The 23,600-nt window shown below is 43.6% G+C and overlaps 1 protein-coding gene across 2 annotated transcripts in view; it reads left to right on the top strand.

The window, feature by feature from the left end:
- The window catches only part of sipa1l2 (signal induced proliferation associated 1 like 2), an 80,216-nt gene extending 57,493 nt beyond the window's left edge, over positions 1–22,723 (top strand). For both annotated transcript variants that reach the window (XM_070840813.1, XM_070840814.1), the window contains exons 11-21: positions 2,139–2,285; positions 3,787–3,890; positions 4,065–4,153; positions 5,445–5,818; positions 7,797–8,066; positions 11,301–11,439; positions 15,168–15,387; positions 16,847–16,978; positions 19,333–19,450; positions 20,344–20,425; positions 20,884–22,723. In XM_070840813.1, coding sequence (XP_070696914.1) covers positions 2,139–2,285; positions 3,787–3,890; positions 4,065–4,153; positions 5,445–5,818; positions 7,797–8,066; positions 11,301–11,439; positions 15,168–15,387; positions 16,847–16,978; positions 19,333–19,450; positions 20,344–20,425; positions 20,884–21,030 — 1,822 coding nt within the window. In that variant the 3' untranslated portion in view covers positions 21,031–22,723. The remainder of the gene's footprint in view (positions 1–2,138; positions 2,286–3,786; positions 3,891–4,064; positions 4,154–5,444; positions 5,819–7,796; positions 8,067–11,300; positions 11,440–15,167; positions 15,388–16,846; positions 16,979–19,332; positions 19,451–20,343; positions 20,426–20,883) is intronic.
- The last annotated feature ends 877 nt before the right edge of the window (positions 22,724–23,600 follow it).

Below are 23,600 nucleotides of genomic sequence, written 5' to 3'. Positions count from 1 at the left end.
ATTTAGCTAGCAAGCAGTAAAGACTGAACAGTTAATGTTGGCTAAAAGTAACCAATAAAAGACTGAGTAATAAATTATTAACAGACAGCTAAAAGTAATAGATTTATGGATGAAGTATATTGCTAAGTTAATGGATAAACAGTTAATAAAAAGTAATGGATAAATAATTGAAACATGCACCTTTTTGCCACTCCCAATAGTAGTAGTACAAATGCAAACATGACCAAACTGAGGTAAATACTGATGGTTCAGTTGTATTAAAACATTATCGTAACAATATCAGCTGTTATATAATTAATACTGTTAAATAACATCTGGTGTAAAGTCTAAAGATCATGTTTGGAACATGACAGCTGGTGTTAGTGAAGAGGTAGTTTGGAGCCGCTGCTCTACATGACACATATGAATCTTTATAGCTTAGATAAAGCATCATCCCATCCACACATGCAGCTGAATCCAGACTTGGCACCATAAAATATGACACCTACTATGCAGCCAACTGAGACCAGCCGCTAATCTCTGTAGCCTCGAAAGTTATTACAGCACAGACAGAAAAATTTAGTTCAATATCCCCCTGAACTTTACTTCATGTCAAGGGAGGAAGAGGGAGAACAAAAGACAGCTGCTGCTGTTTCACATTAAAGTGCCTGGACCCAGCTGAGGTGACCATAACACATCAGACGGGGAGGAAATGTAGCGATCTGGACAAAGTCTTGGAGGATGTGTGCAGCGACGGAGTTACTGACAGTTTAGTGAGGTTCTCATGGAGGTCTAGACAAAGGAACCTGATGACAAAGCAGAAAGAGTTGATGCCAAGAATTTGTCGCCTTCTGAGCAGACGTTTATGGTGTTATAAGCTATTTCATTATTTATTTAATATAAGCTACTATTATACAATTACTTTTCTGAAATGTACCTGGTTATATCTGATTTCCGAATGTTCCTTTATGTGCAAAATGGACATAGAAGGAAAGTTTGGATTTGAATATTTAAAAAAGAAGGGAGAAAATACATGTTTTTTTCCCTGTAGAACATCACCATCTTTATTCAAAGCCAATCCTAAACTCATTAAATAAACAAATACATAAGGGAAGAGAGATGTAAGGTATAGAGTATGCAGCCAGACCCTGCTGGAGCCTTAATGTGAAAGCCATCCTGCTGATGTTGTTGCAGTCTTATTTCCGTCCGGTTATCTAACCTATTTTGGTGTGTTGGTAAAAAGGAAGGCCTCCAGGCAGCAGACATAACTCGAATCCACTGTTTATTTTTCTCTCTAGACTGTAGTCTGCAAGCTCTCCTGGTGAAAGGGGGATGAAAAAGCAAAGAAACCTCTTGTCTCAAGATATTAAGTCAGGTCAGAGCTTCTTGTAAGACAGTGAAATACACTTTGGACAGGTTGAGCTAAAATAATGGTCGAAGTCAAAGTAGGTAAATGACTGAACGTCCTTCAACAGCTCATGTGTGAAAAGATAGTTCAAGAGCTGAGTTAAGTGTGTGTTTCAAAGCAAAAATCTCAGACATCCTCTCTTGATAAGCTCCTTCAGTGTTTACATACACACAGGGCTTCACCATCTGGATTACTCACTGAAGCTTATTACAGACTAATCTCTGTTCTGTCTTTGGAAACCAAGACACCTTCCCTCTTACTGACAGGTCTCACGTTTTCTCAGAGATTATCCTCGGTGCTCATACGAAGGGGACTGTTCCCTGGATTGACCCACGCTAATATAGTCAGCAACACTGAACAGTGAGGGAAGGTTTGCCCAGTTTCCAGTGAAAGTTAATTTTCTAGAGAGTACAAAAGACTCAAATGAGTGTAAAATTGTTTCAAATAATAATCTACACAGGTACAGAAGTGCAGAAATTGTTCAAATAGCAATTGTTTGATTTACAGAAATCTTTGCAGTCGACTAAACTAAAAATGAGCATATTCCATAATACCAGTGATGATTTGTTGTGTTACTCTGTTTTATATTCTTGTAAACTATTTGTTTCGTGACATTTTATATGATTAAGCAATTATTTGCAGCCCAAAATTGAACAGACTGTGTATAATAATGTCACGTACAGCCCAGGTTTTCACCATCTATAGCTGTGTGTTTTATACTTGTGTATCTTTTGCCTCTGTGTTTCTGCAGGACAATGCAGGATATGGAGAACCCCCAGGTCACCTCATGTAACAAGGGAGACCAGCACTACCGCAGCTCCCCCAGTAACCAGTCCTCCTCCAGTGATCCAGGACCATGTGGCAGCAGCACCTGGTCCCAGCAGCCTGGATATGACGGGTACAGGACCACAGCAGTGTTACTTCTTTTGAAATGGCCTCTAAGTCGTCCCTCTAGGAATATGCAGCTCAGCAGTAATGAATGCAACTACAATCAGTCCCAGCACTACTTCTGGGAAGATGCAATTTTGCAAAATGACAGCAATTTTTCCACATGAAATGGCCAAATCATCTGTGCACTTTTGGATAGTCATCACACTTTTTTTTTTTTTTTTTTTTTGCAGAGAGAGCGTTCTAACAAAACAATAAAATTATGCCTGCCATGATTTCAGGCCACATCCAGAGGTGAAAAGAGGGAAGATGATGGGGGATGATGAGTTTCATGTATGATTTCTTTCATTTAAAATACGTTTCCATTCAATCATCCCAAAGCCTTGGTTTCATGATTTCATTCAGAAGAACATAAAGGCTACCTCGGGCATAAATGGGCACTTACAAAATTAAGCCCTTCAGTTTTATAGCGATTAAAAATCTAAGCCAAATACAGTATTTTTCGTTGTTGTAACTTGGAGGACATCCTCCTTCCTTCCTCTATTCGGAATGGTTAAAAAGGGTGAGCACTTAAGTATAATAGGAAGTGATTATAAAGAATCTTTTCTTGTCCTTCAGTATATCCTCTCGCAACTGAAGTGCCACTTTAGCAAACTACACTTTGATTTTGGAGAATGCCATTAAAAAGAAAGTTTTTGGTTAGAAATGAGCACAAAGAAATTTGAAATTCTGGAAAGAGCAGGAAGACGAGGCTTTAACAGACAAACCACCACACTTTCTGTCTGTCATCCAAAGTATACAGTTCGTGTGTTTTGTCGTCTTCACAGTACACATCGATACAGAGCGCTTTTGAATATTCTAGTTATTCTGCTCTCTTTTCAATATTTCCTGCTTTAAGTCCTATAATGGTTTGTAGGCCAGTATGGCTTCAGACTGCACAGGCATTACATGTGTCAGGCTGTCTTATACATGAGCAGAATCCATCAGAGACCAGTGTCTGTCTGTAAGTGGTTACAGACCATGACAAGAGGCTTAGCTCCACACTGCTGCTCTTCTGTCAGAGCCCTCAAAAGTGCACTGAACTCTCAGAGATCACTGTCCCCTGTCAGAGCTGCCTCGATGCAGAACACCAGACAGAGATTGATCTCTAGTTAGAGTCTTTGCTAATAATCATCAGACGCTGTGGCCTCTGTTCGTCTCTTCTATCCTTTATTAGCTCTTAAAGCTTTTATTAAGACCCCCATTGAAACATGTTCTGCTCTTTCGCTTTTGTCAAGCGCCAGAGAGCGCCTTGCTTGAGTCGAATGAAAGGAGGTCTCTTGTCAGCGTTGTCTGGCAGCTTCTTTATTCTATTATAAGCTCAAGTGATTCGACCTTTAATGATCTTGAGCTAATTGCTGTACATCTGTGATAAATCTATTGAAGCCTATTCCTGAGTAGAATACAGACCTCACTCTTTTTTTTGACAGAAAATAATTTACAGCCCCGGCTCCTCCTCTTTCTTTCTCCAGGTGTCCCTCCCCCATCCTCCATGAGCGGGCAGGGGACATCCAGGGGGGTGACGGAGAGATCCACAGGGAGAGGGAGCCCACGCTGGAGAGGACCAGGTCTGCAGGTGAGTCAGACGTTCTGTTATCTAAACAGCCAGGATTCAGGTGCATATGAAGTCTAGAAGTTAAATGTTTTAAAAGGAACGTTACCCACAGCTTGCATCAGTTGCCCTATGATTTATGCTGTCGCAACCCACCGGGTTCTTCTCCACACTCAGCTTTTTCTTCTTGGTCCACAGAGGCCAAATGGCACATCCCCTCCACCAAGATCCTGAACCCACTGAAGCAAAGAGAGGGAGGAAAAGACTCACCCAACAAGCTGTCCAGGGTAAATGTCTGACCTACTTTAATTTCAGTTTGAAAGAAGCTGCCCCTATGACATTTGATAGAACTGTTTAGAAATTCATTGTTAACTTTGTTTTGAAGGGCACAGCGTTTGAAAGCTGAGTTTAATGCAGCTTCTGCAGTATGTGTGCTGTGTTTGGAGTGGATGCCCGACTCTGCACTGTCTGATCTGGTTTGCCCCTCATCAGTGTTTGAATCAGTGTGAGGTCAGATTGTCCTTGTTTATGGGCTTTGCAGCAACAAGCAGCTCAATTTGGGATATTCAACCTCATGCCGCCCTTCTAGGCGCTCTTTGCACTTATCACTTTCCCTTCATCAGCATGCTAACGGGCATCTCATCTCATCACCGTTTCTCGTTGTCTCACACTTTTCTGGGACACATTTTCCTAGAAGGTTGAATATATTAAGTGCTTGAGCCTCTCGTTTCCCCCTATTTCTATATTCCCCTCTCATTTATCTTTTCTTTTTTTCTGCCCCGGCACACCATCTTTCCTTCCTCTCTCCTTTGATGCTGGAGGCTGGCGCACACAACTAACAACTTCTTTCAGTGCATTCAGCCAGTATTGCATTAACCCAAGCCAGTGGATGAAAATTTAAACCATTCCCCTGGCATTCTCTCCCTTAATGCACAGAGCTTGTTTTTCCAAATCAGAGTAGCTGTTTCTGATGTGGTGTGATTTAAGCTGCTTACATGATTTAGCAGTGTTAAGTATAGCACAGTGAAGAAAACTGACGGGTCATAATCCTGAATCCTGAGGTCTTAGTCTTATATTCTTTGATTAAGCATCCCTGTTGACACCAAAGGCCTTAGAATCACCATATTTCATTGTTAGTTTGTTTTACACTGTGGATACACTGTTTTTCTTTTCAACTCAATTATGAATGAATCTGGCTTTCTGATCAAAACTGAGTAAACTAGCTGATGAAAATCTGTAAGAACCCTTTTGATTGATTTAGGGGCCAGATCATGTGACCATCTCTCTTAAAAATCAAAATTTTATGAGGTCACAAACAAAATATGTGACATTCAAGCGTCTTCTGGTTGTATTTCTTCCTGTTACTGTCAACTAGCCTGACAGTATCATTGGCCTCAAGAAAACAAGCTGTCGTCTCCGTCTGGGACACGTGAACTTGTGATGTGGCCTGATGGGTAAAGCCACCCCCCTCTGGCGCACCAAGCATGTTAAAACAACCATAAGAATTTTTTGCACCTGCTGTTTGACCTCGCCTGATTTACTGTCCCCTTCACCCCTATTGCTCTCTCCTTCTACCAGACGGGTGATAAAAACTCAAGCCACTCAAGTAGCAACACTCTCTCAAGCAACGCCTCCAGCAACAGCGACGATAAGCACTTTGGCTCCGGAGACTTGATGGACCCGGAGATGCTGGGCCTCACTTACATCAAAGGGGCGTCTACAGACAGCGGCATCGACACTAATCCCTGCGTGGCCCCTGGGGCCCGGGTGTTGCTGCAGGGAAGGGTGGGGGAGCAGGGGCACCCCTGGGTATCAGAGCACCATGAGGACGGGGCGTCAGAGGAGGATCATGGGAAACTGTACCTGCCACAGGGCTACGCCTCCGCCATTATGTCTAGTCATGTGACAGAGGGAAGCATCGGCGACCTGAGCGAGATTTCATCCCATTCAAGGTACAGTCTAACTTTTTTCCTCTTAAAAACAGTGCTAGAGGCTTGTTGAATCAGTGCCAAGGAGCACTGAAGCTGTTCTGAAGGCCTAAACTCTGCACAAGGAGACTTCATGTGTTTTTTCCCCTTTATTTGCTACTGCACTGAATACTATACAGCAAATGTCAGCATTCTTCTTTCTTCTCTAAGAACAGTAACTTCATTCTGCTGTGGCTTAATTCTAGCGTGACGGGTCATTGATTTGACCGTTGGGAAAAATCGCCCAATGGCATGATGGCTTGAGGCTCAATCCACTGTGTACACACATGTGGATGTACATTCACACATACACCACCACTGCCACACTGTTGAGCCCATCGCCTGTTCTGTTCAGCACACACAGAGTGACAAACACATGCAAAAAAGGGTGGCTGCTGGCTGTTAGCTGACCTTTTCCCCCGGTGGCACTCCGTCAGTGCTGACCCATAGCCTGACTCATCCAGCTGTGCTGAAGCTGGTGGGTGGGGCTATTGTCAGACTGAAGCAACATGGGGGGTTTTATCACACCGTCATCCAAGTCCTCCTCACCAGACTGGGGCCCATATGGGAAAGAGGAGAGGTGTCACAGAGGGTTGGCCCTGCAGCCACTCACAGTCTGTCTCTGTGAAATAGAATGGGTATCTATTTGTGTATGCCATACAGGATTATGTTACCACAATCTGTTCAGATCATTGACCTGTTTGAGGGCCGTCAGAACTGTCCACTTTAGGATATCGTTCAGAAATGAGTGAAGAGCCCGTGCCGTCACCTTGACTACGCCGATGCGTCCCACCTTTTTTTATAATGGTCTTTGACACGAGAGTGTCATCTGAACACACAGTGAAGCAGCAGGAGCACATTTTGCAGGGTGTGGCCCAGATGGTCATGAATATGGAAACGGAGTACGTAGTGCCTCCAGCTAAAGCCAACTCTTATCTCTTAGAGTATCTTAGGAGACTCTGTTGTGTTTGCTGAAAGTTTTCCAGCAAACAATATGACGTTAAGACCAAAATATGACATTGTTACAGACCTGTGCGGTTTATCTAAATCTGAGTCCAGTTGATGATTCTAATGATTCTAACCAGGCTGGTTACATCAAACACAAACTGTCCACCCTCACATCAAAACTGATGGCATTTATGTTTGAAAAGGAGCAAAAGGAGACGGGCAGAGTGATCGTTTTCTGATGCATGGCTCATTTTTGCATCCTTGTTAAATATTAACAACAACATCATCGTTAAATATGTTAAACATTCATCCTGCATAAACCATTAGTTGAATGAGGTTGTAGTCCGAGGATATGTTAAGCTAAATATTTTCACAGAGCAGAAACCATAATTACAGATAAAGATTTGGTGATATACCGTATTTAAAATCAACCACAGAAGGTTGTTGAAATATCAATGAAATATTGAGAATTTTATAAATATGAATTATTTATTCTCTATAATACAGCATTCATTTTATGGGTAGTTTCTCCCAGATCACAAAACAAGACACATTGTCCCTCTTACCCATTGATATCTCACCACACAGTCACTGTTTTTTTTCTATCTAATGTTTTATGCTGTGAGAAACGGAAACCAGCAGGAGTCATAGTGATGTATACCTCAACCAGTATGCCTCCTATCTTTGTTATTTGAAGGCACTGACCCTTTAATCTGGTTTGTCAGTTGATATTTGACTAAATATTGAAAGGACAAAGTTCAGCAGGAATGCACACGATAGACTGAATGTGAATCATCTTCCAATGTAGGTTAGAGGTGAACTCTGTGTGGAGGAAATGATGTCATCCTGTCTAACCCACTGAGCTTTCAACACTCATTTCTGACCTAGTTGCCTTGCTAGTAGCCATTATCATTTTTTTCATTGTTGGTGTTTGTTTATGCTTTCATGTTTTTTTTTTTTCTCTGTTGATCGCTTTTGAGTTACATTATGCTTTATTTTTTCGCTGTCTGGTCAGTGGCTCACACCACTCCGGCAGTCCCCTGGCCCGTGGCGCCAGATACTGTATGTCCGCTGACTCCTCCAAGGTGTACACCATCCCCCAGACCAGCAGCTCAGGGCCAGAGCCAGGTCCAGAGCCGGGGCCTAGCTCAGAGGCCTGTGGACAGACACGCCCACAGCCCGTTTGCAAACTCCCAGTGGGCATGAAGACGACTGATGATGATGGTGATGATGATGATGATGATGCCCACAACACTGAGGGACCTCCCAACATTTCAGAGTGTGGGTGAGTGTGTGTGTGAGAGAGAGAGAGAGAGAGAGAGAGAGAGAGAGCACATATGAGAACATCACCAAATATGCTTCAATACCACAAGAAACAAGTCAGTAGAGTTTAGTTTCAGTTCGCATTAAGTTCAACACTCGCTAGCAAAACTAAATGACACACTTTTTAATCACGCTAACTGGCCTCGTCGGCACTGTTTCTCTCACTGTAGGGCTGTTTCCTCTCAGACTTAGTGTTGCACTTGAGCCAGACCCATTCCAATACAAGTGCCACCCCACCCTCCCCCATCTGCCCACCCTGTGTGCATAAACTGGCCTTGATTGAAGCCGACAGCCACAAAATAAATAAGCTCAATGAAGCCGTGGACATAATACACTTGGCACATGTCACTTGTGGTTATTGATCGCTCCCGTGAAGCCGTGTCTCGGTGGACTGCCAGGCTGAGCCTCTACCAGATCAGCATCTCTGCTGGGAGCCAAGCAACAATCCACACACAGCAACTCACTGCTGTCACACATGCTGCCCAAGGACACCCGTCACAGAAGAGCCTAGAGAAATATGGCAGAGGTAGAGCGAGCGTATGCACTCACTCAGCCAGGTTGAGAATGTATACTCTCCACAGACTTTATATTAGCGGTGACTGCATCTATATGATGATTAAATGCTTTGCTGTAGAGAACAGAAAGCCATTGATGGTGAAATTGAAACACAGCTTTGATGGTGTGACTGCACGTGTGTGTGTGTGTGTGTGTGTGTGCGCGCGCATGTGCTTGTTTGAAGGTGTTTGCGTGTGGGCCCGTGGCCTATATTGGAGGAGAGAATGCGATATTTGCCCTGGAAGAAACCCCCTGCTCAAGCTCCCAAGTAATTTCATTTAGGCTGTGAAATTTGCCACTTAAGGGCTGTGTGATTGATCGCATGCACTGAAGTCATCTTCTGCCAACTTATGAAAAAGCTCTGTAATTGAGTTACGCTCCCCATTGTTTGTTTATATATTCCTACAGTTTTATTTCATCTTACATAACAGTGCCTCATGATAAATGGTCTAATATTACTCTCAGATATTGTGCTAACATAATGTAGTTCCTCCACCCCTTTTCTAAAAAGTTTTCTCATTTGCTCTAACGCTGGCCGTAATGCAGGATGTGTAACAATGCTCCTAACCATGGGCTTCTTTTTCTCTCGCTTCTGCTTCCTGCTCCAGAGGAGCGGAGAGCTTGTTAGCCTTCCTCCTCAAAATGCTGTCTGAGCATTCAAGGTACACAGTCAGTCAGAGTCAACCTTGTGGCCCCAATCTGACCCAGCCTGCTCCCTCACATAACCCCCTCCCTCCCCCCCTTTGTCCCAGACCACCACCCCACTGGCCTCTCATGGCAGGTCTAAAGTGCTGGTCCTGTCATGTGGCACATGCTGAGAGTGGAGGGCAACCAGCTGTGCATCAGTGGTTGTGACATTTCTGCTGTGTCTCCTACAGACTCCTACTGCTGTTTACTGCCCACTGACACTTCCTCCTGCCAGACTTTCATCCAACATGCTCTCAGAACTCCTCTAGTTATGTTTCCAGTATTGAGCAAGCTTTATGTGAAATCTAGCTAAGTAAGATGAGAATCAGTGCACGTGTCTGTTAGATACCTTGAAGCAAATGTAAGAGCATGCAAGGAACATCACATATTTAATCGAGCACCAGTAACTCTGATGCATCATGTCATTTCATGCTCTTTCCCATCTAAGACGAATGAATTTGTCTCTTCTGAATCACATGTACTCTGTGGTGTTTTTATGAGATGCTACAGTGATAGAGAGGCTGGTGGCAGCGCGACATTAAAATCTTGTCTACAGCCGAAGAAGACAGCAACATCAAGATACACTTGAAAAAATATGTTTCCATCAGCCTTGATTGCATTTTTTGCATTTGCATTTTTTAGAATTTTTTGCAGTATGTCAGGCATCTACTTTAGCCAAGCCCAAAGAACATTTCATCTTTTTTTTGGTATATTTTCACATTTCTGGAAATAAAAATGTGTATTTAAAACAGGTGAATGAAAACATACCTTCTGTCTTTTACACCAATTATCAACAAAATTTGAATTTATTACACATCGTAGGCATTTAGCAGGCGCTCTCGCACTGTAGAATATGATATGATTGCAAAGGTCAGGGCATTAGTGTCGTTCCGATCTTAACATAATCATAAATAAAGAACAAATTGGACAAAAGCTTAGCCACAAAACAGAGGGAAAAGACGGGGCTTCCCTGCAGTTTTAGCAACAAGCCACCAGTATACAGAGCTCAATTAATTATGCTTCCTTTTCCAGCCTTCAGAACAGAACAAACGCATTTGATCCAGAGATCTCATGGATCAGTCAGAATGCATCTGGCAGTCGCACATGGACATTTGCAATACTCGTCTATGTATTTAGGGCTTGGTTGCCATGGTGCCAAAAGCTTAAAACAGGGCAACTCTCAGCAGTAGTGTCTCTAGGTAACCATTGCAGCCAGGCTGTCCCTACTTCTTGCTGTCTATCATATCCCCCTGTGGCCATCTAACACCCTGCCAACAGCACTCAGCGTGTCATGCTCACAGGCTGCTCATTTAAAGCAGAGGTCTCACAGCCACACGACTTCACTAGCCAGGTCAGTCACATCCTCCCTTCACTGCACTGCACCCCCCACCTCCCTCCCCTCCAAAACACTCAACACCTTCAAAATCATGTAAATGTTCCTTGAAAATACCCTGTTGACAACCTCCGCCACCAAAACAAAACATGTCACCTCTTGTAGGTCCTTTTCCAACCCTGTCTAACAGCTCTCATGTCTTCCTCTGTTGTTGTCTGAACACTCCCCCCTGAGTCTGTGGTTTGCACTTGTCTCTTGATGTAATTTCTGTGCAAAACCCTCTTCTTTTCCTTCCTTCCTTTCTACCTCTCACAGTGCTTGGCTGCATTCTTCACAGTCTCTTTAATCATGGCTTTGGCAGGGTGGGATTGGAAAAAAGAATTTGCTCCCTGGCTCCCCACTCCAACCCTGTTACCCCACTTACCTGACTAGCATGGAGCAAGGAGGCAACTGATGATGGCATGCAAAGATGGATCCACGTGAATCCTTTGTGTGATACTGACATTATTTTCTAAATAGCTGGACCCAAGCCGTGATGGCCCAAGGCCTCCCTTGCAGGTTGTGGCTTTCACAGCCCTTCTGATGAGCTCTGCTCTTCTGTGCCCTCTGTATCGTCTACAGGCAGCTGTACGCACAGGAGGCTGCCTGCCGGCTCCAGGCTGCTGAACGAGATGGAAAATCACTGCAGAGACTTTCGAAAGAAGAATACCTTAAAATGATGCTGCCCGACAGCCCCCCCGGAGAGGACAGGAGTCGGAAGGTGAGGTCATTGTGGATGACTGACCAACCAACTAAGCTCAGTCACATTGATAATTGTGATTTTCTGTTTAACACACTAACATACAGACAAATAAAACCTGTTGAAGCTGTGAAATAACGATTGATAGCATGTTTGCATGACATTGTAAGGATCCACTGCAAGCTCCAAGGCTATCTTATCACGCTGACTCACTGGCATAGCACATGCAAGGCCAGAATCAGAGCAGATAACCTCTTGCTGCGAAGCAAGTAAAAGCAGGACAAACATCTGCTGCCTATCAGCCGGCCCTGCTGCTGAGAACCACAGCTGATGGGGCTCGTCTCTCCCGACACAAGACCCTTTCAGTCCCCATTGACTGGCACAGAGTGTTTGGTTAATTTAATTTATAACGGGGCCTGGGTTTGCTCAGTCGGGATGTCATGGATTAAAGGCAGGGAGTTGCAGAGGGTGCATCGATGTTTGATGTTCCTGGGTCTTGCAGACTCTATTAATTGCATTCTTCAGTTCCCCCTGCGTCATCCGCCATCCCCTCCCCCCCCCATCCATTATCTACCAAGAAGGGACCCTGGAGATACACAAATCGGTTATTTTTGTATGCTGCTCAGTTCTAATATAAATGCACTTCATCCCTAGAGAAGTCATGCATGTCCTCTGGTTCAGGCAGGCCTTGTCCCTCGCATGATGCATCTCAGTGTACTGATTAGCTTCTCCTGCTGTTGTGCACTGGGCTTATGATGTATATATAATGGGGTGCTTACAAGAGAACCAGCCTCAGTGCTTGTCTAAAATGAAAGCAGGTGTATCAGGCCTGCACTGTGATTTCCCTTCATTTGATGCTATTTTGTTTCCCACAGAGAAGAAAAGCACAGTAACTAGTACAAAGGTGAACAGTGGTGCTTTCTGAATTCAAAGAGCAGTATGGTCTTTCTTGTAATCTCACTCTCTCCAGTCTGATTCACTGCGATAATACAGTATGTGGAAAAGCAATCTGGGAGAGAGATGCATGAGAAAGGGCACAGAGCCAGACACTCCAACCATATACTGTACACATCTGATCCCAATGAGCACATACTGTTCTTTACTGGGAGCAGCTTCACTGGGACTGCATGTTTTCAATCATTAGCTGGCACGTAAAGGAATCAAATTACAGTAATGACAATCTTGGAAACATCATTGATGTATTTGTAATTTAATACCGTCTGCCTTGTTTAATCTCCTAAGTAATCAAACAGAGTCTACTGTAAAGGTTAATTCGTGTGTCACTTCCGGTAGTCACCCGACGCCTTTGTGTGGGTGAGCAGGTGCAGAGAGATTTTCCTTGCCAGCCGCCGTGCCTACTGGGACGCCCTTCCACAGACAGACAGGCAGGCTATTGTGCGGCTGACGTAAAGGAAAGGCCGTTCACAGCTTATTCTCCCACAACGTTCCTCTTTTGAACCTCCTGTGGGAAAGAAAAAAGCATCTGAATAGGTGGTTGTCCAACACATCCTCCCAAGTGGCACGTCAAAGCGTTCCGACGCTGGTTGTTGTCTTTGTTCAGTGCGGGCAGTGAGGGAAAAAAGTCAGGGAAATCAGAAAAAACTAGGTGATTGTGTCAGTGCTGCCTCGACTGATAAGAGCTGTTGTACAAAAGAATTCAAACACATTACAGCCCAAACATAGTGAGGACTGTTGCCAGCTGAAGTGGGCTTAGGCACACTAAAATAGTCCATAATCTTGCATGTTTGATTAAGACAATATTTTCTGCATTTTGTGCACAGCAGGTTGAGTTATCCAGAGCCAAGATGTATCTGTTTTGATGTTGTAGATGTAATAAATAGACGACTTCTGAAAAAGACACTAAGCCTTATTGCAAATGGTTTCATTTGCCGTGACTCCATTTATTAGCGCTCTAAATCGGTGCTATTTTTTTTCTTTACATAAGAGAGCGGCAAATCCTGTTTAAAATTGTTTTGATGAGCGAAAACCTCATTGGGTCTAATCTTGTAAAGTTCGGGTGGGAAGACTCGCAATAAGAGACAACCTTGTCGAGTCAAAGCCTCTGAGATTCTTTAGAGGCAGATCGTGTGTGTGCTGCTTTGAATTCCAGTATAGAGCTCTGCCTTAAAGACGCACTAGATGTTTGTTAACTTCTCACGGTGGGATTTGTGGGAGATCTGTGCGTCTTTGAAATGGAGATGGCTGGGTGTTGGCTTGTGGGGATAGTAGTCTAGTGTTGGTTACAGATGGAAAGCCAAGCGGAGACATTTACCCATCTGGCCAACTGCCCCGCATATCATTTGTGGCTACTTTTGATGTCACTCCTGCAATATTTATGTAAGCTAAAAGGGACAATGATGGATTGGATTGGCCTTTGTGGGATTGTATGTTTAAACAGGAGATCCTCTGTCAAAATTCTGGCCGCGCTTATGAAACTAGAGTATCCCTGCAGCAGCATTCAATGTAATTCCTCTCTGTAAACAGACGACATCCCCTCAGGATGAAGCTGTTTTTCAAACACACGCTTTTGTGATTGTTCATCCTGACCTTGTGCTGCCTTTTGACCTCTGCATTGCTTTGCATTGGCTTCTATAAGTCTTTAGATTGTATGCAATAGGAGTCCTACTCCAGATAGTACACACAAAGCAGAAAACACACTTTATATAGATGCATTTAACAACCCACTTCACTGAGTTGTGGTCACTGGGTCTATTTTAATAAGCAAACAAAAGAAAATGTATACTGTAAGCTTATTCACAAATATGATGGCAAGATGAGTTTTTAATAGAGCTCTGCATTTAATTGACTTATACAGGAGTTACAACTGTGCTCCATCTGTATTCACAACCCTATCCTATATATCAATTCACAATAATGCTTTCATCTCTTTTATGTGGCCGTGGGTCATGCTAACTTTGCACTCACCACCTCCATTGTAAAGGTTCATGGGAGGACTTTTGCAAAACAGTGTATATCAGGGAATGCTGCACATGTCTCATGAATCATTTCCAGAGTCCAGAGCACAGAACGCATAGAGATCTGCATCTGGGTCAACTTGCTGGCTGACCTACCGGCAATAACTACAGTACTACACTACTAGCTACATTATCAGAAGGAATATGAAATCTAATTCTTTGTGGACACATTTTGTTAGAATAGTATTGAGAAGATACAATCATACTTTTCAAGCGGAATGTTAGCACAGTGGTAATGGTCATAAGTAAGAGGGAAAAATGCTAGATTGAAAACCAGAATTTTCCCTTTAAGTACTGATATGTATCCTTTGTGTTTGTACTTGCATATGTATGACTATTTTCTATCAAATTTGAATACACCTTTGGCTTGTCTATAAGTTTTTTGTGCATTTAGTGCTCTCTTAAGTCCTCTCTTCTTTCTGTAGTTTCTCAAATTAAGCTTGCTAACCATTGACTGCTGCAGCACTGTGACCTGTGTCACCACCTCCACAAGCCCCCTTCCTTCCCACTCTGCTAGATACTCCTCAGCTGTGCTCAATCCATCAGCATTTTCCTGAGACAAAGACTGGAATTGATTACTGATACTGCTCCCTGATTTTCCCTCCTTACCCACCGACCTGCCTGCTCGTGCAAACCCGCTACGCCAAGTAAAAGCAGAGCACATGGAAGGTGCAGGCAGGGGCTCATTGCTGAGGGGCGGAAGGTCATTCAGCTGCAGCATTTGCATTGTTGTGACTATCTCTTGACAACCCGCTCTCCCTCTCCTTCTCTCAGGTGTCAGCAGTAGGCAGTCTGTCACCGAGACGCTCCCTATACCGGACGCTCTCAGATGAGAGTGTGTGTAGTAACCGCAAGTGTTCGTCCTACGCCAGCTCGCACAGCTCCATGCTGGACCAAGCCATGCCTAACGACATCCTGTTCAGCACCACCCCACCTTACCACAGCACGCTGCCTCCTCGCATGATCCACAACCAGGGAGCATCCAACCTAAGGAGTGAGTACAAACTCTGGCTAGGCTAGCTGGTACAGCAGACACACCTGTGAAATACACTCAACTACATTAAGGATTCTGCAGAGAAGCTGCTGTTAAGAAAACAAACAGAACTGTGCACTGTCCTATTAAAATACCTCTTGGAGACAGGAGGGCTAATGCAGACTTTCCCTGCTCCTCTTGGATTATCATTCCTCTTCTCTGGCACCAGATAAGAGCCAGGATATAGATACTTGTTTGAAGAGCCACTTGTGTCCTACTGATATCATTAGCACAACTGGTACACACTCCAGCAGCACTCCTTAATATAGCTAACTAATTGGAACTGGGTGAGGCGGCGTGTAACTTGCAAGGGGCCTGCCGCTTCGTCTGCATTAAGCAGACACCTGTCACTGCTGGCTAGCATTCCCCTCTCTACTGTTCTCCCAGCATCCACTGAATATGTATTAGTGAGGAGAGGTGTGATGTGTCCTGCCTGCACCGCTGCAGGTCCTTAAGATCTGTGACATGAACATGCCTATTTTTCCATCAGGAGTGTCACAGTGTCTGTCATACATTATGTTTCATTCACTCATAAGTCCCTGCCTGCCTCCCCTCTCTGTCCTTCCTGTCTCATTTCCATAGCGTTCCTCATCCGTCTCCAGCCGCCGTGGTTAGATAGAAAATGGCTTTTGGAAAGATGTTTCTTTCTTTAGCTTCTTCTGGCTGTCAACCTGATGGATTCTTGATTGTTTTGAAGGGTAGTTGAGAATACAGGCCCGCGCTCTTTTCCCTTACTGAAACAGTCCAATGCGGTAAACAGTGAATCACTCAAGCTCCAAGGCGCTGGGTAAATTGAAAGGAGAGTGTCAGCATCACCTCAAGCTCTCTCTGTCTCTTCTCTGCTTCTCCACTCATGCTTTTCTAAATGCCTCTCTGCCGAATGGGAGCTTGTTTATTGCATTCCGCGTCTTTCAGGGCTGATGGGGAGGGAGGGCGGGGGAGACAGAGGGGAGGGAAAGGAGATATTGATTGAAACATGAAGACATTCACTTAGACAAGTCATTTATCACCCCTCGGAAAGCGCCTTTGCAAGTGCCATGCAGAGATGGTGGTTTTCTGTCTCGTATACAAAACTTATTTTCATAGTTAAATAGTTTGCAATGTTTTGGGAAGATTTTGTTATTTCGGTGCATTCAGCTTAGAGTCAGACTCAGGTGAAGGTGTGATTGGATAGGAGCTACTTTAATTACCATAGACTCAAGCTAGGTTTTTTGATATGCAGGGCTGGAGTTAAATATCATCCCTTTTAGCCAGCAAAGAGTAGTTCGAATAAACCCCCTGCCTTCCCCCCTCTACGTCCCTCCATTCCTCTCCCAACCCCTCTTGTCTGCTCTGATGCAAACTGATGGGCGACTCAGAGAGTGGTCCTAAACTCAGGCCAGGCGTAGACACTGATCGGAGTGCCTGCCTGTTTCTGCAGATGAGTTTTGGTTCTCTGACGGTTCCTTGGCGGACAGGTCCAAGTTCAGCGACCCTGGCCTCATGCCCCTCCCAGACACTGCCTCGGGCCTGGACTGGTCTCACCTGGTTGACGCAGCACGAGCCTTTGAAGGTAACCAGCCTGGCTGAAGCTGCTGGCACCTCGTGTAACCTCCCCCTCCTTCTGGCTGCTTAGCGTGTCTGTGTGTGTGTGTGTGTGTGTGTGTGTGTGTGTGTGTGTGTGTCTCCACAATCTGCAAGTGCTAGCTCGCTTGCATGTGCAGGTTCGTGTGTGCTTTGTGTTTGTGTTTCTTCTAGTGTCTCCTAAGTGCTCTACACAGTGACTTCTGGGAATCCTTTTGCTTTTTGCGCCTCCGCTCTGAGCCCCATTGTGATTCCCATCAAGCACTGTTTCTTGGAAAAATGAGCCATCCTTTCTCAGTACAGACATGGAGCCAATTTTCACACCATAAAGCCAACAAGTCGCTACTCAGGGAGAGTTTTTACAGCGAGGCCTTTTACTATTAAGCTCTTGGGTTGATTGTTTCAGATAATTTCAGCTCCTCTCTTTGCCTTTAGTCCATTAACTCTGAATACGGTGCTCTGGAAGATGCTTGAGTTTTTCTTCTATACAAAAATAACAGATTGGCGTTTTTAAAGTAGACTGTCTGAGTCGAGTATTTGTGGTTTGTGGGCAAATGTGAACAAATGATTTAGAATTCACAGAAATGTTGCGATGACTTTATCGTATGTCGTCTTCCCAGACAACATGAGCGATATGTTCCTGTCAAAACCGAAATTTGTCTTTTCACTCAGTCACGCCCTGTTTTCAGTTAATTAGCATTGATGCGTCTCAGCCATGTCATGATCAGCATCATCACTTCAGATCATTTTCCCCCCCAGTTTAAGTACTTCTTCAAGCACTCTCACTCCAGCGTATTTCCCATCCATCACAGAAACGCTAACATGCCACAAGTTTTTTTTTTTTTTTTCCACATGAACTCCATCTGACCCCGATACCAGTGAGCAGGCAATGTAGCATGTGACCTTCCATTTGTCATAATTAATGAATCATCTGTAGAGTTTCTTCTCTCATTCATTTCCTGCTGCATAGCCGGCAGCAGATCATTTAGCAGGAGTGGAATCAGTGGAGATGATGCAGAGTCTGACTGGCAGCAAGAAGGCAGTTGTCACGGCAGCCTGGCTGGCCCAGAAAAGCGCTGTGTAAACTGGAGCCTTGTTGCCAAGCAGAAAGTGGCTCCAGGCTGCCATTGTGTCATGTATGTTTAAGCAGTTCTGTTCAGAGACGGGGGAGAGGTTGTAGATGTAAATGTAAACCATTTATAACATTCATAACCTTGGCCATGTGGATCCTGAGAGACTGCTCATTTTCCAGATGAAAGAAGACAGTTTGAATTGTCATCCGTAAAAACGCCGCTCTCTCCTGACTTTTGAAAGTAGAGGCAGATTGAATTAAAACGTTTCAGCAACGAAAGCCTTCTGGTCCAATCACTGAAAGCTCTCTTTGTCAACTAGACGATAAGTTTTTAATATTCCCCAACAAATGAATTGTGCTTTTTCTTCAGTGAAATCTGTTTTTGTTTGATTTTCAGTCATTTGTCCAGTAAACGAGGGCACCAGGTCACGCAAAAATGACAAGATGCCTCCGTGCGCCTGTCACTGCTCTCCTAGAAGTCTCTAATCTTTCTGATGCAGCCATCGAACATGAGGAAAATGTTCATTCATATGTAAATTAAAGCGTGGTCTCCCTTTCCTGCCTCGTCTGTACAACCAACTCCAGGCTCGATCAGCTTTTGTCTTGGAGTGGATTAGCTTTCATTTGGGGGCTAAATTAATGGAAGGGTTTCCTTAATCTCTTCTATGAATATGCAGATCCTCCTATCTTTAGTCTCAGACCAAGGGGTTGAGAGAGAGAGAGAGAGAGTGAGAGGTTTCTAAAGAAAAGAGCGCAACGCCGCAAAACTGAGCAGTCCCCAAGTGCAACATGCCAAGTTTGGGTTTTCCATGGGGCTTTAAGCAAGCTTAAGGGCCTGATATGGTAAAACAAGCATGACTGGAGCCTTACAGCTCTCCGGGATCCAGCCCATTATGAGCCAAACAGCTGTGAGAGGAAGCTCAGAGGGGTGAGGGCCTCAGAGCAACACCCAGGGGACTGACTTTATCTGTGATAGTGTAGAATTGCTCCATGTTTACCATGTTCTTCCTTATTGTCTGGTGGAAGATCTCTCAATATGGGAGGACTTCCTTTGGTGGCTTTGCAACAGCACTTTAACCAGAACCACCCATTCATATAAAGCATGAATGAACCGCCCCATCCCGTCAGGAATGCATGCATGCAAGTGTGTTGCTCTGCTCTATTTTGGTTGCTGTTGTTGACACCATTAAGTGCTGTTTATTCAACATATTTCCTGGTTTTGATGTTGAGGCCAGATTATGACCTTGTTACGTCACCTGTTCTGTCTCCAGACCAGCGTGTGGCGTCTTTCTGCACCATGACAGACATGCAGCGGGCAGAGGCTCTGCAGATCTCGAGAGAGCTGACCAGACGAGTGGTGGAGGCGGAAGGAGCAGCGCTGGAGGCAGAGTAGGCTTCACCGACAAACACAAGCACACAAACAGCACCGCTCCAGTAGCAAGTGAATAATTGACTGTTCGTTTCAAGCTCGCCCTTGAACAGTGGCCTTTCCAAAACTAAAGACTCATGAATGAAAGTGTAAAGAATGAAGTAAACGGTAGCTCACTACCTACAATTGGAAACGAGTGTTATTTCAAGAAACAAGGCACGTGTCAAAGTAGCAAACTACTGTATGTTATTATGTGGGGTCACGACTAATGTTAGAAAAATAGTTGCAGGGCTGCACATAACGTTGGCAGCTCTGCCCTACTGTTTATGTGGTTTGGAAAAGTTTGCACGCCAGAAACTCCATCCAAACCAATCATGCACAAGCATTTAAACCGTCCAGGGGTACGTTAAAACAAGTAACAGTTTAATTACATTTTTATTTATCATATTGTACTAAAATACTAGGGCTAGGCCTACACTACAAAGAACAATGCTGCTCTTATATTTCCATGTCCCCTCGGACTTTAGCCACAGTCTGTTAACATTATATCAAGTGTCATGTTATCATCATGTGCTGTTTTAAAACATATTAACTGGAAATATGAAAAAGTGACCTGTTAACACAGTTTTCACCTAACTCACAATGTTTTAGCATTAGCCAACTAAAGCCAACAACTGCTGCTTAGGGTACATCTGTTTGAAGTCGAGGGTCCATTGTTTTAAAGATTCCTAAGAATTTAGATGTGTATCTGCCACCATTATTGTAGACGGCATGTTTTCCATGTGAGAACAGAGAGCTCGATGGGCGTAGTAACTTGAACTCACTGTCTTTATTATGGAAGCTGTCTTTGTGTTTTATGTGATATATTAGTCTTTCTTGGGTTTTAACAACATCCTACTTTGTGCCCCCCCAGCGGCAGCTCCCCCTCCACACTAACTGGCAAAGTCAATCAGTTGGAGGTGATCCTCAGGCAGCTGCAGCACGACCTCAGAAAGGTACGTTCACACGCATCAGACTAATTCCTTAAATATCTTTTCATCACCTTTTTGCTTATTTCTTCGCACGTCAGCAAACAGTGCGTGTCTGTGTCACACAGCTCAGGAGAATAGACACTGAGTAATGGGTGCCCTGAGGTCTGTGTAATACAAACTCGTCCACTTAATTCAATATCCTGCTTCCTTTCCTTATTGTTTCCCAGACCAGCAGTTCCCCACCTCCACTAATGTGCTTAAAGTGCAGAGAGGAAATGCACTTTTATCAGAACTGGGAAAAGGCTGCTTTGCCATGTCAATGACTCCAATTTACATACATTTACAGTGCTGAGGGAAGACGGATGTTCTTGTAATAGCGGGGCTTTTATCAACCTCTTTTGTATCCAGTTATTTTTGCCTCATGTCCCACTGTTGATTGCGTGTCTGTGTGTGTGTGTGTGTGTGTGTGTGTGTGTGTTCAGGAGAAAGAGGATAAGGCGATGTTGCAGGAGGAGGTGCAACACCTGAGACAGGACAACATGCGACTGCAGGAGGAGAGCCAGACGGCGGCGGCTCAGCTCAGGAAGTTCACAGAATGGTTCTTTCACACCATTGACAAGAAACCCTGAGAGCGAGAGAGAGAGACAGAGAGACAGAGAGAGAGAGAGAGAGAGAGAGAGAGAGACCCACAGAGAGACACAGGGAAAGAGAGAGAGCAAGATGGCCTTCACTCCTCTTGGGCACCCACTCAACTCCTACTCAAGACTCCCAGATGATCCACAGGCAAACAAAGTTTAAAACAAACCATTACCGGCCCCCAGAGTAATCAAGACTCTTCAAAAAGCCCTTGCTTAGGAGACTGTAGGGCAGTGCTGTGAGAGAGACTTGAAACCCTGATCTGGACCTCAGCTTTGGGATCCTCTTCTGTCTGAAGGGCAGGGCTGTTTCTGATGTTAACGGTTTCTTCATCCTGGCAAACGAGACTCTTGGGAAAACCTCCTCCTCCGGCGCTCGAGAGGAATTGAGAAAGGCAACCCCCAGGGCCCCGTCTGAGTCCCTGGGATCTTCTTACAGTAGTGGAATGTAAAGCTCATTTACTGTAGTCAACATATAATCTACCTACGTATGTCCCGTCAGTCTACTGTACTGTATACTCAGCTGTACTGTATCATACTGCGCACACTGTCACACAGCTGCTTCTGTGCCGGCCTTCACGGACACAGGAAAGTAGAGAGGGTGAGGCGAGGAGGGGGAGAATGTACTGGACATAATGAAGTGGTACTTACTGTCTGCTTGCACCAAGAGGAATCCACATGTGGCGGTCTTGAAATGTACCATGGGGGGGAAAATGAATGTAGCTCAACTGAGACCCTTTTTTTTCTCTGGATTTGTGGTTCCCAAAGTCACAAAAGTTTCAAGGTTTGATGTACTGGGCCATTTTTCTGTTAATGAATTCCACTTTTTCTTTTCCTCAGTGTTGTAATGTAGGGTCACATGGCAGTAATTTTGATGTTTAAAGGTGCTTTCCCTACACGCGTTTGTCAGTAGTTTCCATTCACTGTCACTATGTCCTAGCAATAATGAAGTGGTAGTTACGAAACTGTGTTTTAAAATGAAATAAAAAAATAAAATAAAAAAAAGTTAGCACAAACGTGAAGAGTTCCTGTCGAGAAGCAGTTGTACTTGACATGTATTTATAAAACAGGAAGAGACTGTGCCTAAAACTCTTGGTTGTAAATGGATTGTTTCTCTTTGCTTTTAATTCTCTTTTATAAACACATGCCTTGTCTGTGGCTCACTGATATAAAATCGTGTGTATGACTGTGTGTGTGTGTGTGTGTGTGTGTGTGACTGTATGTGTGTGTGTGTGTGTAGATTATCACAGCAAAATGTGTTCTTATGCAGTGGTTTCTAGAGCATTAGAGCAAGCGCCAGTGAATCACACTTACAATGCCAAATGTGTTTATTTCTGTACATATCTGCCACAGAAGTGTCTTGTATTTAACACTATTATTTAAGCTTATTTAACCTAAAGTTGTTTATTTTATTAAGGGTATTTGTTTCTTTGTTTTTTTTTTCTGCACTAAGGAGAGATAAAGCTCTGTGTATGTTGTAAAGTGTGTAGCTTGCCAGGGCAAAAAAAAAATTATATATTTAAATATATAAATGATGATTTTGGAGATTCCAACATTTGGATGCTGCTAGATTACAGTTTGCTGGTTTGTATGCTTTTAAAAACGTCTCTCTCTGTAAACTGTCTCATCCCTGGTGGGACACTGGTTGCTTTATTTGTTTTTGTTCTATATTTTGTTTTTTTTTTGTTTTTTTAAATAAATGTAGTTGTAAAAATAAGTGGGTTTTTTTGTTTCTCAATGTTATTGGTCAACCAAAAGCAGTGATTTTTAGATTTTACTGAATGATAATGTGCTAATGTTTAGTAAATTAAATTCCAGAGGTGTTAAGAGTTAGATGCACATTTGTCTCCGATCCGGTCTTAAAGAAAAGTTCAGCATTTTGAGAAGAAAGCGCTTAGTTTAGGAGCAAATGATTAGTCTAGCATAGCATAAAGGGTGGAAGCAGGGGGAAGCAATCAGCTTGGCTCTGTTAAAAAATAAAATAAAATAGTTTCAGTGGAAAAAAACCCCACAACTTGTCCCTTTGACACTTTGGTATATGTACAAACTAAACTAACGTGATACAACATAATTAATTAATTTAAGTAATTATTGCTCTTTATTGTTCCCTTTTGTACAGAACTATTTAACAGTTTCCAGTCTCAGTGTTACACTGAGCTAATTGTTTGCTCAAGATTGTATCAATCTTCTCATCTCACTCTCTAACTAAAAAAACCAAATAAGCACATTTCCCAAAATATCATTTAATGCAGTACTTTCATGCCTACATGTACGTTTAAAAAGGTATTTTCTGCTACAGCATTATCCCGTCTCTCTACCCGCTATGTAGTGATCTTTCCCAACAAAAGTTCTTGTTCAGTACAAGAATGACTTATTTTAATCAGTCAAATGAAGTGGATAGCTTTCTATCTTTTGAGTAAGAAATTAAATTGTTGCACCATCAATATTCCCACTCCACAGCTCAGCCACAGGAACTGTCCAGGGTAAGTCATATTAGGATGATTTGTCCTGAAAAGACATTTGAAGCGGCTTGATATGTAAATCCATCCTTGCATAGTCTGGTC

This window comes from Pempheris klunzingeri, chromosome 12, assembly GCF_042242105.1.
Source record: "Pempheris klunzingeri isolate RE-2024b chromosome 12, fPemKlu1.hap1, whole genome shotgun sequence".
NCBI classification, from domain to species: domain Eukaryota; kingdom Metazoa; phylum Chordata; class Actinopteri; order Acropomatiformes; family Pempheridae; genus Pempheris; species Pempheris klunzingeri.
This window is presented reverse-complemented; position numbering and strand designations above follow the sequence as displayed.